The following is a 20,072-nucleotide window of genomic DNA, read 5'->3' on the forward strand; positions in this document are numbered from 1 at the left end:
CATGATATTTTAGACTGCTCCACTAGCATTAAAATCATTGAACCTTAGTGTTAGAACAGTTTTCAAACCAGTCTGAAATCATTATCATTTCACGCCACCTGTCAAAGTGTACTTTCGTTTTCGGTAATATAGTTGTAAATACCCCTTTTATACACATCTGAAACTTAAGTCCAGACAACAGACATTTATATGTAATTAATAAAAATCGATCACAATCAAATTTAAAAAGGAAAATATTTTGATTTTATCGTTTTACAAGTTTTTGAAATCGAAAGTAAGTTGTCGTCTGCTTTGTGAAATTGCCGATTTTTCATGAAGATTTCTTTGAAATTAGTTTACTAAGATGTAAGGACAGGATACACTTTAATGTCAGATACTGTGAAATGCTGTTAAACTGTCTTTGCATCATAATATTTTTTCAAAAATATTGTTTAAACTGGACATTCGACGACTTTTAGAAAAATGTGTAACCATATCCGGATATAAAATTTTGGATACCCGGAATATGTCTATTACAAGTGCTAAACTTGCTTTTACACTGTTGTAAGTTAAAAACTTTGCCTGATTTAATTTATTTAAGTGGAAGTTTAAACTTTATTTTCTGTATATAATATGTTGCAGGTATAAATTTATAAATATCAAGTAGCCTACATGAAGAAGATGTGTACTGAAATTGTAACAAGTAAAATAGGCCTAAACACATAGATATTGTTATTCAGTATGCAATTACAAAGAAATGTTACAAGTTGAAAATCAATGCCAAGTAAAATACAAACAGTAGAATTTTTAGTTAATAAATAGGTGCATTAGAGATGACAGACATAGCCTATTAAAAGACCATACCTAAAGTGCGCCAAAAAACATGCCTAAATTATGCCTAAAGTATGTTAAAATGCACTGTATGCATGGACCAGTTATAATTTTTTCTCGGGGGAGCACGGTCCCGGACCGACCACCACCCCAGAAGTGCCCTTTTCAGTGCCAGCACCCTGCCCTTTTTTAATCCTAGCTGGAGCACTGATTCATAACATGTATATACAGAGTTGTTCAGAAGAAGTAGAAAATACTTTCTATAAAGGTCAGCTTGTTTGGAAATATGTATTTTGTCTTACAAAACATGTACTTCGACTGTCCACATTCTATTTTGTACAAAATATCAAACTTCTTTTTCAAACATATTTTTTCCCTAAATTTGTTTTTGTTGTGTGTCTTACATACTTATCTAGGTACTCCGGAAAATGAAAATTAGTTTACTTTTATATTTGTTGAAATACTGCAGATTTTTGTCAATTTGACAGCTCTACTTTCACTTTCATTTTGTAATTTTTGCATTTCTTTACATGTACATGGTTTGTAACACTTTCAACTCCCGGAGTACCTGGACAAATATGTTAGACACATAATAGTTATAAAAGTAATGACAAAATACTTTTGAAAAAGAAGCTTGATATCTTCTACAAAATAGAACATGAACAGTCAAAGCACATGTGATATACGACAAAATGTGCTGTTCAAAAGGGAATAACCTGTCTTGAAAGTTTCTTCTACTTATTATGAACAATTTGGTGTATTCTTTATGATAGACCATGTTCTAAGTGGCGTAAAAAAACTAAATCAAAAACTCACCAGAGGGGTAGTTTCAAAAAGATTTTACATGAACCTTAATCCTATATATTGTCACTGCAAAAATACTACTTCAACAGAGCCCTGTCTATTAAGTTGCACCTAATTTCATATTGTATGAGAAAATTGTCACATATAATAAATTATTTTGATTTGCGTATTATATAGTATAGCCGAGTACTATGTCAGTTTAAATGTCAAATAATTACAAGTAATTAACTACCTAGTTAAGGAGCCCCAAACTTTGGTTTTCGTTTTATCTGACGAGGAAGCATTTCTCCTCCTAGTTGCCATTACTAAAAGGTGATGTCACATCCTTAATGTTCTATTTTTATGAAAATAAATGCAAAAATCAATTTCACATCGGTGACCGTGTGTTTTGCTACATGTTAATATAATCAAGCTCAAGGTTATACGCCTCTGATTAAAACAGCGGTCATGAGCCGCTAAATATTCAAGGCTTTGCGTACAGTTTGACTTAGTTTATACATATTTCATAATTTCATTTTAATTATTGATGAAAATATTGCTCTTGATATTTTGCATTATTTTAAAGATAAAGAGCGTGCAACACGACTGTTTTAGTTTTTCAAAAAATATGTTAAAATGTTCACAATTCAACATCATATATCTTTTTTTGGTGAGGTAAATTTCATTGAAAAATTTATTTATCTTTATTTATTTATTTATTTGGGTTTTACGGCGCACCAACACAGTATAGGTTATATGGCGCCAAACAGGACTACACATTTTGGTTTCACATCTCATTTACATCGAAATAAAAACATGAGGTGTGGAATCAAAATTTGCATTCATTAAAAAAAGAGATGTGCAATTTTGAATAACAATGTTCGTTTTTTCTTGTAAATTACCCAAGCTTAATATTTTATCATCATGATCATGATCATGATCATCATCATTATCATCATCATCATTCGCCAGGTGTTTGTCTAGGACATGTGTAGCACGAGTTACTTACGGAGAACAAGTTAGTATCAAAGATCGCTCGAAAAATTAACCTAACGGCGTTAAACTAACAAAATACTCCTAAAATGCTGTAAAGATAACCTCAATCCTTAAGATTTCAATGGAACACATTTTGAAATTGAGTTCTGGACAATTTACACAATTAGTGTTAGACGCCACTCACTTAGATATAATGTTAGACATTAAAATCACAGAACCCATGCTTGAATACTTAGAAATATACTCTTAGAAATATCTGCATGAGATACATATAATAAGACTAAGGACACTACAAACTGGTCAGCAGATAGGTAAAAGCATTCAGGTTAATCATAAATCAGACCTTATAACTAACAGTGAAAATGGGGAAGCACATGACTGTAACTACTCATCAAACTTATTCAAACAAGGCTCTGATAAGTTGTAACTGTTATTTTAACTTTCAAAAACCACATGAAAAGTATATTATCATGCAACTCAGACAACATGATACTAAATAATTAGAAAATACTCAAATTTTAAAAGATGCAGTGAATAGTGTTCAGAATAATACCAAAGTATTAATGAGTATTTTAAGATAAGAAAGTTTCAAGGAAAAAGAGTGGAGTTCTTAAGTTTGTACGTGCTAATAGCTACATAATTTTATTAAATGTGAAGGGGGTAGTGATTCATATTCGTGGTGTTGGATTATATTAAAAGTGGATTATATTATTCGTGGTGGATCACCAATAGTGATATCATCATCTCTACCAACGTAGTTTGGGCGCATCGTTAAAGTCAACGGTGGAAATCTCAGAACAGAACAACACAGAACAATGCCGTTTAACCCACTACAAACGGCAATATGGGCTTTTAGGGAATAAAACTTCACATTATTAAATATAAGCATATATGCCTAAACATACTATTATCTTATGATTATTTCTTTATCACTTTAAAACATATTGTAAATAGTTTTGTTATTGTTTGTAAAATTCCTTTTACAACAAAATTAATTTTGTAAAACAATTACACTTACTCCATAACAATTCAATTTCCCATGTCTTAGAAGATGTAGTGTCTCTCTTAAGTTCAGTATAATCCCGCATTAAAGTATCAAAGATTGCTGACAGTATAACTGTTTCCATTCAAAATATTTACAGCTTTCATCGTGAGACGTGCAAGGTTTACAGTAGTAAGTTTTTACTATCATTTTAAAGACCTGGATGCTCTACACATGTAAATTTCAACTGCATTTCTGTTCACTTTTCAGATATGTACAGGTCTTTTACATTTTCGATTTTAAAATAAAACTGTTTTACAAAAGGTTCTTTTTTCGAATAGTCACACCTACCCCCTACCGCTCTCTCCCACACACATGCAAATATACATAAAAGGAACAATGAAATGGGTTAAAGTATATTATTGGAGTTCTATAAACTGCTGCCAGTTGACTTTCAATTCGATGGAAAAAAGATCTACTGATAAGCTAAAGAAACACATGGCAAAAAGCACGCACATTAACATTAAGTTAAAAGTAAAATGTACAGACAATCTACCAAGAGGTAATAAATAAGTGTAGATGCTAATAAATAGATGGACACCAACCATATAAAACAATCTTTATTTTTACAAGGTTTATATTAATCTTATTAAAACAAGATTTATGAGGTTTAAGTGCAAAGTCAAATATCTATTGACTTAACGAATTCTCATGTATCCATTAATTAAAACCATTAAACATGTACAAACACATGGAAAAATAAATGTTGCTTATAGATTTGTATATACAGTGCAACCTCTGTAGAGCAACACCCTTTGGGAGATAAAAATATTGAATGTTATGTAAAGGTTGTTGTTCTGGAGAGGTAAATTTGATAGTATATTTCAGCTTGGGGAAATTTTGATGATGTTGTTATAGAGAGGTTTCTGCTTAAGAGAGGGCCGCTCTAGAAAGGTTGCACTGTATTAGCATATTGTATATTATAATGAAATACACATGAAAAACAACCTTTTTTTTTTGGACAAAACATATTTCCAACTTGAATATATCAAACCAAACTAAAGCTCTTATATTTAAAAGAAAATTTGATACTGGTTTTAGGGCATGCATTTCTTCATGTATTCTGTGCATCACAATCTTGATTATTTTAGCCAGTTATCATTTGTTTTAAATTGTTTCCTTTTAGCTTTTACTTTATAGCAGTCAGTGAATTCAACTCATCTGTTAGTGGCACAACTTTATTTATAATTAGTTCCAATCAGAGAAAATAGTGTAATGAACTGTTCTTCTTTCAGATATCCAATGCGCATCTTTAACTAAATGAGTTTTTTAGATACTACAATTTTAAATGTAGAAAAACCTCACCAAACAAATTAAATTTAATTAAATATATAAACTAACTGTGTTTGCAGAGCTATATTTACAATTAAATGTCATGTTAAACAGTCATTTGTTACAAAAATCCTTTTTTTTTCTGTCATAATAATATGCATTTATACTGTGCTTAGCTATGCATTAGGTGAGTATACGTACTGTTTTAAAACTAACACAAAGTACTGTTGACAGATACAAACTTGTTATTTTTATGTTTACGTTGATGTTCATATTTTCAAAAATGAATTTAGGTCAAATGTATTTTTAAAACAGTGATGAGGATCATCATCTTCACTTCAGTAAAAGTAAAAAGAAACCATAAACACTACAGGGGCTTCTTTAGTCAACAATCATAGACGAACATTCATATCTCCCATTTCCCGAACATGAATGTCATGCATCGATATGATACATTTTGTTAGTTAATAATTTTCGATGTCATGAATTAAGATGACGCCCTAACAGTCTTTCATCCAACTTCTTTTATCACTTCGAATAATATCGTCTTCAGAAACGTAAAATGTTTCGCAAAGAGCACAAATATTTTACAGGATATTACAAGTTCCACTCCTTTGTTTCCTCCTAGCTAAAGCAGCCCTGCTTTCCCGTTGACGTTCAAGAAGTATCTTCATCGGAATGAAATAGAAATCACGTAACCAGCCCATTTTGAACGTCATAATTTTCGCCACTCTCCGGTTTTGACCTGCTATCATTATATTTTCTGCAACAAGAAGATTATTCCTTACTGTTTCTAGTTCATAAAATTCGTTCCCTGAATCCCCACAAAGAACAACATCATGAAAAATGCACTTGTTTGTTAAGTCTTCCGGACTGAGAAGAATACACAGACTAATAAGCAGGTCTACGTCGGATCGGTCTAACTTGCGGTAATTTTCATAACGCGATAATCTCATTATGTCTCGATCATCATTTAATTGCAAAACAGAGCACATACTCTGTAGATAGTACATCAGTTTGGCTTTAGGGTCATTAGGCACGGCGACTGTCGTCCCAGTAGCGCGAATTCCAACTCTTTCATGTTGCAAGTAAGCCATGACTAAAATCACACGTATTTATCCTCTCACTATTATATAGGCAATATATATCATATATCTTTTGTACACTTTGATATCAGTCACTTGTCAACTTTAGGCCAACGCTATATTTTCTTTATAGTCTTAAAAAATATTACATACTCCGATGAAATATATGTTTCCATTTTAACCGACCTGATTATAAAGCTACTCCACATTAAAGTAAACTGAAGCTGAACTTGATCTTTCTTTAAGAGAACATCGCATATCTATGAGAATAATTATTTATGACGAACTTTAATATTACAAAGGACCTTATAACCACCAATCTATTTAAGCCGATGGCTTTCACAGTTACCAAATAAGTGAGGTAAGTCTCTTATAGCTCACTGGCATCATCGGCAAAAGGTCTCGGGTTCAAAATACGGACGCTAGACTCGGTATATGGTAACTGATAGTCATCTGGATGTTATTAGAAATCGAGGTACCCTGTAGGTGCTTTATGCTTTTGAACAACCAGAGGAAGATTATGGAATGGGAGGATCATCTTTATCTTGCACTACCCTCCGAAACTTAAATTGGCTAACAGTCTTCTGGATGAGTCGACAGAATGACGAACAGTGGCGATTGTTAATTCAATTAGATTCACATTTAAACATTTATATTTGTATTTTGTATACAATGCTTGCCTTAAACACAATAAATTGCGTTTTCTTGCTTTGGCCTTTTAAAATATCCAATTTATTACATTTAAAAATGTTTAAATTATCATCCTAATTACGATAAGAAGTTTAAGCTGTTTTGACCTAACAACAGTTGCCAGTGAAAAGTAAACATACAATGTATGAATATCAAAAGAGGAAGTAAAGTATATTTTTGTTATCAAAAGTGAAATTTATGAGTTTTTCATCCAAATAAATTGAAACGTAAAGTTGGCATTTTTATCAAAAATATTTACATTCAATATGCTAATAAATTAATGAGCACGTCATATACTGGGAATTTAATTTCTTGTACTTAATGCATCTTTTTGGAGCAATTGATTGATTGACTGACATATACTACTCAGGGAATTTAATTTCTTGTACTTAATGCATCTTTTAGGAGCAAATGACTGATTGACTGACATATACTGGGAATTTAATTTCTTGTACTTAATACATCTTTTTGGAGCAATTGATTGATTGACTGACATTTACTGGGAATTTAATTTCTTGTACTTAATGCATCTTTTTGGAGCAACTGATTGATTGATTGATTGAATAATTAATATTGATTTAAAAAATACAAATTTAACATAGTTTATAGATTAGTCTAAAATTTCCTGGTGTCCAGACTATACCATCTTTGTTTTCTGCATGCAACTGAATTTGTTTGTTCCCCGCATTGAATGGCAACTTCCAAACTTGTGGTGAAGGACTAGTGGCTCAAAACATACTGTATCTTTTCACGTCGTCACGGTCGAGAAATCTAAATTGCTATCTGTTCAGTCCTACCTACTAAGGTAACTGAATGGACCGGTAATGCAGCAATGTAAATAAAACTTTGAAAACAGACAACTATTCTCAATGTAGTTGTCTTTTTTTTCATGTGGAAATTGAATAAACCCTTTTAAAATATGCTAGATTAACAACCATGTATGTTAAAATGGTTATGAACTAACTTTGTTGTCGACTGTATATTGCACATCAAGGTTCAAATTCTTAGATATGAACAACTAAACGTCATTAACACTGGTTCTAAATAACTTTTTACTGCACTGGGAACGATTACCGGATCCAATGAACTCGGGTGTTGCGGGTTTTAGCCCTACCAGGGTCTCGACCGTATGGCATTAGTGCAGATATTTCAAGAAAGTACGTGTACTAGATAACTTTAGATGTTTAAATGCAGTTGTGATGTAAATTATATAAATAAACTAAACATAGCTTTGGGGTAGCTGCAGATAATAATACATTTACGAGATTCACAGCATTGGCACATAGCAAACTAGTAACTACGATTAGCTTATCTCGTTCGCACGCAAGAATTACATAAAATATAGTCATATCATTATTTATCAGCTCAAGACATAAAAGAGAATAAAGAACAATAACCGACTTTTGATTGGTTTTGTCACACCGACAATGCATATGTCGACTTTCAGGTGTTATGTTGGAAGAAAGAATCAAAGTGACCATTTTGGCAACTAGTTTTGGTGATTGTGGCCATAACAAAGACTTGAATGAATTTTGTCAAACTAGAGGTTTCGACACTGACGAGAATTAAAACTATAGCTATACATCTGTATGGTTTAATTACATTGAAACAATTAACCAAGGTTTATGAACGAATCGGATCTGTTACTATGTCCATAGTATGAAATATGTGGTCGGAATCTGCATTAACAATTATTTACATATCTCTTCTGTAAAAATACTTTAGTGATTTTCACGTTAATACTTCAGGTGAATTTCAAGAGCCGATGAAGAAAGATTTTGTTATATTCTTAGACTATGATAACACTTATGTCCTGGCTATACCACGGATATCATGTGAATGTACTCCTGCTCTTGTCTGAATAACGGAAAGACAACTTTTGACTGCTATGCCGTTTAAAAATCTTCGAGTGATTGTTATATTGAGGCGAGACCAGCTGATAATTATAACTTCTAAAGATTGATACCGTGGCATAATTATATGCAGATACAATAAGCAAACTATGCTATTCTTCATTCATATATAAGTATTTTAGTGTAAAAGTGGTAACAATACTACGATATCAGGCGATATCTAATGGCTGATATCTAATATCATTATACAACTATGCAAAACTGGACACGATATTAGATACATTGTGCACATCATATGAAAAGATTGCACCGGAACCAATAAGGGTCAGTACGAGGACACAATACAAGATTCGAGACTTTCGATTGGTTAAATTGAGGGGACCAATAAGGAGTTTGGTCAATAAGACCACCATAACACAAATAACAAAGCCAATCAATAATTATCATACAACATTATATCATTTACAATTAACATTCTTCATACAATATCATCTTCAAATTCATTTACATACATGTACATGTCTTCATATTGGTTGAACAAAAAAGGAAATAACAGGATATATTGCTTATGAAATGCTCGATATTTATCATGTTCTTAGCTGCAGTATGGAAACATAACATCCTGCAGAGATCATCAAATATGTAACCGTTACTTTCAAAACGTAAAAAGTAGGATTGCATGTATTCCGAAACGATGTTTTGAGTCGTTGCAGAATCAACTCGTGTCTATTCTATCCTCCATCATAATTATGTGCTGAAGTTTTAGTACTTGCGGGAACAAGCCAGTTACTAGTGTCAAATATATGCTCGAAAATATACATGTACAAAGGTAAATCCTTATCTTGACAAGCAACGAAAATTACACGACGACGTTCTTAAGGTCATCACTTTTCCTTTTTTGTTGTGCATGTATCGTTGCTTTAAAACATCATTTTCTATGTTGTAATGAATCATTTGTAAAATGTTTGACTCCTCAAAACGATAGTGACATCATTTGCCTTGAAATGCGCTAGCAATATCCATTCGTCGTGTTGATTTGGACGCACTGTTTCATTACTTCAAATATTTGCATTGAACCTCGCGTGGATTTAATCGAAATGGTCAATGAGAGTTTTTGAAGTTGGAATCTTTTCATTAACATAGCTAATATGTGTCAGGGTCAAATCAGGACGACATATCGTTAAGTATTTTGGTTAAACACTTATGATGATTCGGAGAAATGAAATGTATCAACATTTTGGCATTGGTTTTCTTGCAAACTATATTGGATCTCGTAGTATGGTAATGTTTTAATCATAATTATTGTAAGTATTGTATAAACATTGAAACGCATGCTTTTTAATACGAGGAAATCACATGAATGTAATTTAACTCGCATTTTATTACGTAAACGTCTAGATCAAGATCATGACCACCAATTCTTTCTATAGTGCTGATAGAATGAAAATTTGTTCCGTGAGGACACATGTTCTTTGTCTGGGTAATCTTTTAAACCATGATTCTGTAAAGAAGAACAATGCTGATAGAGAAATAATCATATGAAATGAAAATACAAATTTTGTCTCCAAGTTTGGAAATTGAAAAACTTAACTAATGTTCGGGAACTTGGATTATAAATATGTTTGCATACTCCTCTGTAAGTCTGAGTTGGAAACTATGGTATTACCCTATAAATATATAAAAAGAACTTGAGTCAGAAAAATGTATTTCATGGTGAGGGTGGTTGTGATATTAGTCTATACAGCGTTTCGGATCTTTTTATGGCACTTACTAGTAATGTATTTTTTTATATTTTGTTGAAGGTCATATGGCGACTTTCCAGCTTTGGTGGTGGAGGAAGACCCAGGTGCCCCTTCGTGCATTATTAATCATGGGCGGATAGAACCACCGACCTTCCGTAAGCTAGCTGGAGAAGAACTAGACGCTCCGACTGAGGCTTGAACCCACATCGGTGAGGGGCAAGTGATTTGAAGTAAACTGCCTGCATTGTTAAGAATTGATAATGTTAAGCTTTTACAGACGTATGCGACTTAAAGATATTTCCCAGTTAGTCCGCCCGTTTATTGGTTACACAAAAAAAGACTAATTACCAATTATGGTGTCTTCTGACTTCCGCATACGTTCAGGAATCTACAAAAGAAGGAATAATATATGATAGTATGTTACATTTAAGCATGTGACAGCGAAACTAAATATACAATAGCTAAACTGGTCGCGATATATTTAGTCATATTTGTTTTCTTATATCTAAAAAGTTAGAGAAAATAATTATGAGGCAAATAATTATTTGCTCGCGTAAAGTGTCATGAAAGACTCAACCAAACATATAGTCTGCTATTATGATGCTTGATAACGTTCTATGCTTCCAAAGGAATTTTTCACACATTTTTTACTGTAAGAAAAGCAGTCTCTAAGAAGCGTGCGGCGGTTGTAAAAAATCTCCTCGTACTTGAACTCGGCGTTTTTATGTTTTCTTGTCCTTTGTATGGTGGCTGAACTCTGACATTTCGGTCTGTCGTTTTGGTGTGCACGAGCCAACACGACAGATCGACAATAAGCGCGCCAGTACGACAGATATACGGTATTTGTTATATTGGGACGCAGCCGTTTAAAGGGCGTCAACACGCCAACAAACAAAAACGACAAATTATCGCGCCAATACGATAAATACGGATTTTGTCGTATTGGGGCTCTATTTTGGCGTTTTGGCGCCCCCAAACAAGGCGGCATGCCAGTGCAAAATTGCAGAAATCAGCCACCTTACCTTTAGGATCATGTATTGAATTCATTTTTACTACAGAAGAGTTCCTCTTAAGCTGGTGCTAGGGTTGTTTATTTCATTACAATACATAAACAAACTGAAAGTTATCTGTCTTACTCGTAGTGAAATACTTAAGTATATATTAAACCTTATTACCTTGTCTGGAAACCATTCTTTGAGCAGTTCTGTTGGTTTAAAGGAATGTGGCTCAGACAAATCGCTATGCTTTTTGCAAAATGCATCAATATTTGTTTCGTCGCCATCTTCTTCATCCAGCAGATCTGTCAGTTCTTTTAAATCATGCAGGCCATCATCTAGTATGTCTTTAGTGTCACTGTCTGTACACTGAATTTGGAAGAAGAATGGATCTCTGTCTAGTTTTTCCTCTTCCATTTCAGGCATTGGTCTGTTTTGAAAACGGCTAAATTCTTTCGTTATTGCTTGTGCAATGAATCGCCGAACTCTGTCACACAGTTGCCGGTCGACTTCTTTATCGTCTTTAGTTCTGTAGCAACTGATTCGCATTCCGATCTTCGATTCCTTGAAAAAGATGTGAAGTCTATGTCTGTCTTCATCAGCTCTTTCCTTGACCTCAAATACGGCACATCCGCAATACAGAAATGTATGTTTCCCTTGTCTAGCTACAGGCCATTTACCTAGACAAAGGGCAATTACTCTGTTGAAAATAGCAGGCGGAAGGAAACTTTCCCGAAAAGTGAAACAGAGAACGGGAGTTCTGACTCCATCGGGAATATGCCTTAGGTGAAGAACTTTATCTGGTGGCATTTCTTTCAGCAAACAAGGCACATAGTAAAATCCGAGTGGTTTCTTTGTGGTTCCATTTTCCTCAAGTTGTGATGCCCTAACAATAATGTCAAGTTTCTCAAGAAACTTGAGAAGCATGTCAAAGTTTTCATAAAAGTGATTCTTGAGGTCTTGTTTCCATATGCTTTCAGCAAGTTCGATGTCTAATTTCCCTGTGTTATTAAACTCTTCCCACTGTTTCTTCAAGTGCCCATATTTCTCACCAAAATCTTTCGCTCGGATCAGATGGCGGAAAGCATGGATTATCCACTGAGGTTCTAGTATAATGATGTCTCGGAGCATCTCTGTATCATGGAAATTTATAATTGTCCCCATCTGATGATGTATCTTCAAAAACAGTTTCAAGTGTTCGTCGCTTTGTAAAGGGGATGCTAATTTCTGGTTAATTTCTCTAAACTCCTTCATACTGATGAAGTTGGCGCCATCATTTCGACGGTCTACAAGTGCTTGTTCAAGCTCAATATACTTTGCTGGGTTTTTCGCTCCCCAATAGAACATTTCTTTTGAAACCTCCATTATAATATCTTTCAGCTGATCAATGTTGGAATCTTCCATACTGTTGTCAAGCAAAACGTCTTCCGATCTTATATGAGCAGCAATAGGAGATCCATCAAAAATATCTCTGATTCTTTGAAAGTATCTTCTTGCGCATTTCTCTTTCACTTGCTCGTTCTAAAATACAGATTGGGAGATAATAGCCATTATTGCTAGGTACAGTATTACTTACAAATAAATAATTGTCATAAGATAAAATATTACGTAAAAACAAAAACAAATCATTGACATAAAATAGAGTATTACGTACATTCGCATAATCGACATAAGATATGGTATAAGGTACAGGCACTCACATTACTGACATTTAGATAGCGTATTGACGTAAGATAAATTATTACGTGTACACACATCATTGATCAAATGAGATAGATTATTACATACAAACAAATCACTGACATAAGATAAAGCATTACGTACAAACAAAACAATGACATAAAAGAAAAAATACGCACAAGATGTAATTGTCAACAGAAGCTTACCCCTTTCATTTTATCTTTATGTGTGCCGACGAGAATTATAGGGGGCACACCTTCTGTGTCTCCCTTTGCGTATGTGTAGATTGAACTAAGCCAAAAATGAACCCCTCCTACAAACGTAAAATATCATATTTATAGTGGTTTCCAAACGCCTGCTGCATTGAAACTTTTTGTATTTTTGAAATTCATCTGTCAAACATTTATAAACATATGATTTCACTTCAAATACCAATATCATTTGGGCCTGCTGAAATTGTCCTTTTTACTTTTAGTTCATAGATATCATAAACAACCTTTGGCTATGTCACGCAATCAAAACACACCTTACAATATTTTATTGAGCAAATGATGTAGTATTTCATTTCAGCCTACGAACATCATGGGAGATAGATTTTACAAACAAGAAATCTCAATAACGGACTTATTGTTACCTTGTGCTTCTATTGAATCTTTCCCAGTCAGGTCCATATACCATTCATCTAAAGTCTTTTCGAGATCATCTTCCTCCATGGTTACAACCAGAAGGTATATAGAACGTGGACTGAAAAACAACTGATGGGTAGCGTAGTAAACGAACTGACCAGCGAAGTCCCAAAGTGAAACTAATGCTGTCCTTGGCTGATTTACTGAAGAATATAAAAAATTTGCTTTTATTCATTTTGTCTATTATACAGATATGCATTTACGATATATGTTTAAAGACAGATATAAATGTAAGCATAGATGTTTTAGGCCTTAACCGATAACACTTAATATCAATAAAATATTCATAAAGTCAGAAATGTATGCTTATTTATCTTCTTCAGTTAAAGTAACACTTCAGAATATCTCACTGTTAAGATTATTTTAGAACATTCACCCTCGTTGCTTCGAGCCTGATGTAAAACCCTCTGAGCAGTCTTCAAGTATTCTGAATCAGATTTCCGGGTTGCTAATTCCTCTCTCATTTCAACCTCATTTTCACCAAAAGATCCAGATCTATCCAAAGAACTTGTCCTTGTTAAGGCGTCATTCTAAAGAGTAAATATTCCATTTAATAATATCCTAATTACGTTTACGTACAAGTTTAGATTAATCAATGTTATCATTGATTATTTCCCTTTACACATTAATTGTATTCAACTTGCTAACTATATGAATGAATTAACAAACGAATGAACGAACAACACACTAAAACTAATGAATATATTTTGGATAAATTACTACTAAATAATAAGTATAAGTTTAATATTTCAGAACGCTTACATCTATGATTTCAAATTCTGATGAGGTCGTTCGAGAGGACGTGGACAACCTTGATCCAGCTTCATGTTTTCTACGCTTATGTGTTTGTGTAATGTTGGTTTCTATTTCCATATTTTCGTGACCGCTGCTTTCTCCAAAAGCTTCTGGGTCTCTTAATTTTTCAGCCAGTTTCATTAAAGGCATACTACGGCTTGAATCTGTTAATGGTACAAAGGTGTTTTCTTTCAGTGATACAACACTTAAACTGAAAAAGGGGAATTTTCTTACTTCTTACTAAGGTGTGTATATCTTTGGCCTGATAATTTGTTCCCCACAAATTTATACATTGCATAAAAAAGCATACAATTGTTGTTAAAAATGATCTTGCTAGCATTTATCAGAAGAATGATGATTGTTGCTTCCTTGCGGAGTTCAACATTATATTTTTGTGTATCATCAATTACCATTAGTTTTGACATGTTTGATGTTTTTCTCTAGAAATATTTACCCTCTATTGTCTCCCATTTGTTGCTGCTGAGATCAACACGGCATTTACCAATATAAACATCAATACCATCTGTGCTTGTAACATCATCAATTTCTTTACCCATAATCCTGCGGGCAGTTGAAGTTTTTCCAGCCCCAAAAAGACCAACAAACATAAGCCGTATATTATAAGTTTCGACCCAGCCTTCTTGTAGGAGCTTTTCATAGAGTTGCATATCTGCTGGATCTAAGTTAGCGAGATCATCTTGTAGAACTGGAATGAAATATTAGATTGGAGAATTTAAAAATGTTTCACTAGTGAAAGGTGCAGATTGGAATAGCTGGATCTGTCGAGTTACCACCAAAACAATTACCTGAGAGCTGAACATTTCCATCCTCAACTACACTCAGTGATAGAGTCTTTTTCATGCATACTGTATTGTGCAATAGAAGAAATAAAATAAAACTACTGACTGTCATTCAACCTCTTTTTTCTTATAGTAGTGTATGAATTTTTAAATTCATTTTTGAACGACGCCTCCCTGTTGTTCTGGTTTACAACACGAGAGTCGTTCCACACCATCAGATGTAAGACAAGTTCTTCTAAAGCGCTACGGTTGGGATAAATCAAAATAATGAACTTTGCGGAATGTGTGAATGAATTATTACTTTAGCAACCCTTACATTAAAATCTTGACCTGTTGGAATATTGCTTCTAGTATTTTATTTGGGATACATTTTATGCCTCCAAAGGATCGTCTAAAAACAAATACCTGATTTACTGGCGTTTGGAAAAAAGAAGAAATCCTTCGTCAAGGTACAGTGTGTTGAAGCTGGGAACGTATGGTAAGCAGCAAACTGCACTAGCTGAACAAAAATAAGACAATGGTGATGAAAGTGCTCATGGTAAACTGTACTGCTATACAATTGAATATTTCAAAGTAACAGTAACCAACTAATTAGAATCTCTCATGTCCGATGCCATACCACTTTATTATCTGCATATTTTCCAGTATTTCAATTACATAGATAAATTAAATCAGACATACTGATGGTATATACCAAAATAGATAACTGTAATGACTTACAATTTTCCAGATGTCTTTTGCTGAGAGCTCGTGGACAAATGTGCAGAAAACATAAATGAAGAACATCATGCCATTGAAACCTTCAAAATTTTCATGAAAGTAAAAGATACGAATAAAAAGTGTTTCTATTTGAGAAATATAGAACTTCTTGGAGAAAATAAAAAATCCATTCATTTCATCATTCATCATTTACAATAATGGCTAACACATTATGGCCATGCGTGGGGGTTTAGAAAAATTTAAAGACTATCAGGTTTCCTATACTACTCAGTCCATCTACTGCGATAAGGAAATGTACGAAAATCTAACATTCAGATAGAAGATGTTAGTAGGGTTAAAACACAATAAAAGCAAAAAGATTCTTACTGGAATTAATTCAATTTCGTTTAAATTCTGAAACATGACACGTAAGTTCATTTAGATGTATATTCGAACATCAATCTTTACAAAATATACAACGCGTTTTGCAAGTATTTCCTTCATGACCGCAGAAACAAAGCAATAATGTTCAAAGAAATTCTACATTGTTTGTACGGCTAACAATAACGATAATAGGTTATACATGTATAAATACCTGTAGCACCAATAAGAACATCAAGGTCGTTCTCAGAGGCTAACTGCTCATTGACCTGACGAACTATAGATCCCCCACCTACGGATAAAGATGAAAATGTAGAAGACTATAGTGTATAAAACATAACTAAGCCGTGCCATGAGAAAACCAACATAGTGGGTTTGCGACCAGCATGGATCCAGACCAGCCTGCGCATCCGCGCAGTCTGGTCAGGCTCCATGCTGTTCACTTTTAAAGCCTATTGGAATTGGAGAAACTGTTAGCGAACAGCATGGATCCTGACCAGACTGCGCGGATGCGCAGGCTGGTCTGGATCCTTGCTGGTCGCAAAGCCACTATGTTGGTTTTCTCATGGCACGGCATATATTAAAAATGGTTCGTTCATGAGTGGACCCCTGTCATGCTTTTGTGTAGGCTTTAAGAACATAAATATTATTTCTTGGATAATATATTTTAACTAAATTTCGGTTATAATTTTGCAAGAAATCTTCGGGGTTCTTTTCATTATCTTAGCAACCTGTTCTTTTTACCATTTGGTTTTGTATGATGCACTAGTAAAAACAGATGCAAAATGTTGATACGATAAAAGATAAATGCGATACAGAATTCAAAACAAATACTTGCCTATAACGTAAACAAGTTTAGGCTTGTTGTCCAGATATTTGGCGTTTTCAGTCTTCAAGGCTTTCGAAATGTCAGTTATGTCAAAGCGTTCCGGTGTACCATATATGACAACAACAAAAGAATCAATCAACCTGTTTTCTTCTCGCTTTGCTTCATTTCTTATTATGGTGTGCATTTCCTGAATCAAATAAAAAGTACAAAGCTATATGGCGATCTTTTGGAAGCAAGGACTGAAAGAAGCAAAATAATTGCAGATACGGTTTGTCTAAGTCTGATGAAAAGTGCTATACCCTCACCTGTTTAGTTACATGTATAACAGAACTACAGTTTGTACCTTTCAAAATTATGCTAAAAATGATGGTATTCTGAATGCATGCTTGACTTTGTATTGCAAACATTTCGCGATATGCTGCTAACATATTGGTCATACAGTAACGCTTATCGCGTTTGTTGTCTTAAATTCGCAATCGGTTGGCAGAAACTGGAAGAAGTGACTGAGATGATGTCTTCACGACGGAGAAAAAAACAATAAAAATCTACAAAGAAGGCAATAAATATTACCTCACTAGTCTTCTCAGTATATATTCCAATCTTGTAACACATTTGGGTGAAAAGGTCCTTCATTAATCTAAGAGCCTGGTATCCAGTGTTTGATATAAGGATGACCTTCCCGCGAAAATGTTTAGTTATCGGATATACCTGTAAAGGCAGTATATAAAAGTACATTAATACATTGCCAATAGGTTTCATCTAAAGTTAATAACTTGCTAATGATAGGTGAATATAACATACTTATGTTAAATAAACTTCCATGTGCGAAATGTGCAAGGCCCAAAATTGTTCGTGTATTGAAACGTCGTCATACGTTTACTTAATACATTTTTGAGCTTTTCGTTTTGGAAAATTAGAATATTTCTTCACTTACCTATAATGTAAATAATAGGACCTTGCAGAACTGTTTTCCTTATCATTTGATTTATTGTTACGGAAACCTGATTTGTTCATACTTACATTTGACTCCTTCAGTTTTTTCTGTACGTGGTCATCATTGCATGGTGAAATAGTTATGTTTCTCCCAGTGTGCACCCATTTTCCAAACGCCTCATCTTCAAATTAAAAAAAAAATAATGACCATGTGAGCATACTAAGTGGTGTATATAATTTCTAAAGAAGTAATTCAAATACATGTATGATTTTAACTGGTTCTATAAGCAGGCAGGATATTGTGTAATTAGGTTTATACTAGTATTAAAATCTATACTAGTATTCCCTCATGAATATTGCATATTTTTCCATAGATTAATTATTGTCGGCGCTCAAACTAAAAAGAGATATAACTAGTGAATAAATATTTTGTCGCATGTGCAGGTAGCTGTGCCACCAAAACATTTAGCTGCCAATCTCGGGCTTATGGGTTCAAGTCTAGTCCAAATAATAGGACGTTTCAAGACAGCGTGATGACTTTTGACTGTTAGAGGGATGGCAACTATGAAATATATGATCATAAAATAAGTCACCACGATAAGCCAAGCCAATTAAATGTGTAAGGCTAGGTTCGAGTCCCACCTCGGACCATATCATTTTTTCCAAATGTTTATTGCTAACTTCATTGGCAGGAAAATTGTCAAATCTTTCATGTTGATATGGTTAATTAATTGAAAGAATAAACCTGCATTTCAGTTACCGTTTGTAGATAATGTCGAAAAATATCTTTAAAACATCTTATATCTAAAACTAAAACACTTTTCACAAGTGTTTCCAAGTATTGTCATGAAAATAATTTAGTAATATATATATATCTTTTTCAAAACTTCCAAAAATATTGGTGAAATGTCAAAACATGTATTCAAAATCTTGTCCGGGCGACCTATATACTAGTGTTATTTACAAAAAGTAAAAGGTTATCTCACCAATTTGCACAATATCAATCGCAGTTTCGTCAGCCCGATAAACAGGCGACGAAATATCCATTCCCTCCATTTTCAGCAAAGTCCGTTTGAATACATTTTTTTAAGTGTTTTTTAGGTAAATAAACTAGTTTCAAATTCAGCATATAAGCATATTTAAATCGGCCATTACTTTACTGATAACATTGCTAAAAATAGCGATATCGGGAAACCAAACTATATTTAATATAGCGTATGACACACACTACTACGGAAGCATGGAGGGGACAGCGGATTTTTTTTATTTTAAGTTATCTCGTGGCCTCGAGATATAACTAAGAATAAAACGAAAAACAAAACAATATTTTCTCGTGGCCACGATATATAACTAAGAAGAAAACAAAAAGCAATTTCTTAATTCGTGGCCACGAAATGTAACTAAGAAAAAAAAAACAAAAAACGATTTCTTAATTCGTGGCCACAAGATATAACTAAGAAAAAAAAACAACAAAAAAAAACACCAATTTTTGCTAATTCGTGGCCACGAAATATAAGTAAGGTAAAAACAAAAAACGACTTTTGCTAATTCGCTAATTCGTGGCCACGAAATATAAGTAAGAGAAAAAAAACAACAAAAAACGATTATAGCTAATTCGTGGCCACGAAATATAAGTAAGAAGAAAACAAAAAAAAAGACTTTTGCTAATTCGTGACCACGAAATATAAGTAAGGAAAAAACGAAAAACGATTTTTTGCTAATTCGTGGCCACTAAAAAAACACGAATTAGCAAAAACCGTTTCTTGTTTTTTCTTACTTATATTTCGTGGCCACGAACTAGCAAAAATCGTGTTGTTTTTTCTTAGTTATATTTCGTGGCCACGAATAAAGAAATTAAATAAAATAAAAAAATCCGTTGTCCCCACCATGCTTCCGTACACTTCAGCACAGATCATACAGTACATATGGCACGTTCAGGCGCAATGAGTATGTGTTAAATTTATAGGGGGAAACCAAATGAATATCTTGACATCTAGACAC

The 20,072-nt window shown here is 33.6% G+C and overlaps 2 protein-coding genes across 3 annotated transcripts in view; both read right to left on the bottom strand.

The window, feature by feature from the left end:
- LOC123548397 (uncharacterized) overlaps nucleotides 1-2,008 on the bottom strand; it is a 46,001-nt gene extending 43,993 nt beyond the window's left edge. For both annotated transcript variants that reach the window (XM_053546476.1, XM_053546475.1), the window contains exon 1: nucleotides 1,847-2,008. In XM_053546476.1, the coding sequence (XP_053402451.1) occupies nucleotides 1,847-1,917 (71 nt within the window). In that variant the 5' untranslated portion in view covers nucleotides 1,918-2,008. The remainder of the gene's footprint in view (nucleotides 1-1,846) is intronic.
- Nucleotides 2,009-9,955: 7,947 nt separating this feature from the next.
- LOC123548395 (uncharacterized) lies at nucleotides 9,956-19,244 on the bottom strand. The gene is made up of 15 exons (XM_045335601.2): nucleotides 19,058-19,244; nucleotides 18,159-18,253; nucleotides 17,709-17,846; nucleotides 17,148-17,325; nucleotides 16,524-16,601; nucleotides 15,950-16,029; nucleotides 15,635-15,728; nucleotides 14,884-15,135; nucleotides 14,397-14,593; nucleotides 14,011-14,164; nucleotides 13,583-13,777; nucleotides 13,155-13,261; nucleotides 11,449-12,789; nucleotides 10,622-10,661; nucleotides 9,956-10,032 (listed from the first exon to the last, which is right to left on the bottom strand). The coding sequence occupies exons 1-15, from the start codon at nucleotides 19,125-19,127 to the stop codon at nucleotides 9,956-9,958; spliced, it is 3,096 nt and encodes a 1,031-aa protein (XP_045191536.2). The 5' UTR covers nucleotides 19,128-19,244.
- Between the last annotated feature and the right edge of the window lie 828 nt (nucleotides 19,245-20,072).

This window comes from Mercenaria mercenaria, chromosome 6, assembly GCF_021730395.1.
Source record: "Mercenaria mercenaria strain notata chromosome 6, MADL_Memer_1, whole genome shotgun sequence".
NCBI classification, from domain to species: Eukaryota; Metazoa; Mollusca; class Bivalvia; order Venerida; family Veneridae; genus Mercenaria; species Mercenaria mercenaria.

Coding starts and splice junctions, on each gene's coding strand:
- LOC123548395 (XM_045335601.2), bottom strand. CDS start 19,127: ATGGAGGGAATGGATATTTCGTCGCCTGTTTATCGGGCTGACGAAACT. Junction 17,847..18,158: donor AAAAACTGAAGGAGTCAAAT/GTAAGTATGAAC, acceptor CTGCCTTTACAG/GTATATCCGATAACTAAACA. Junction 17,326..17,708: donor ATACTGAGAAGACTAGTGAG/GTAATATTTATT, acceptor TATTTGATTCAG/GAAATGCACACCATAATAAG.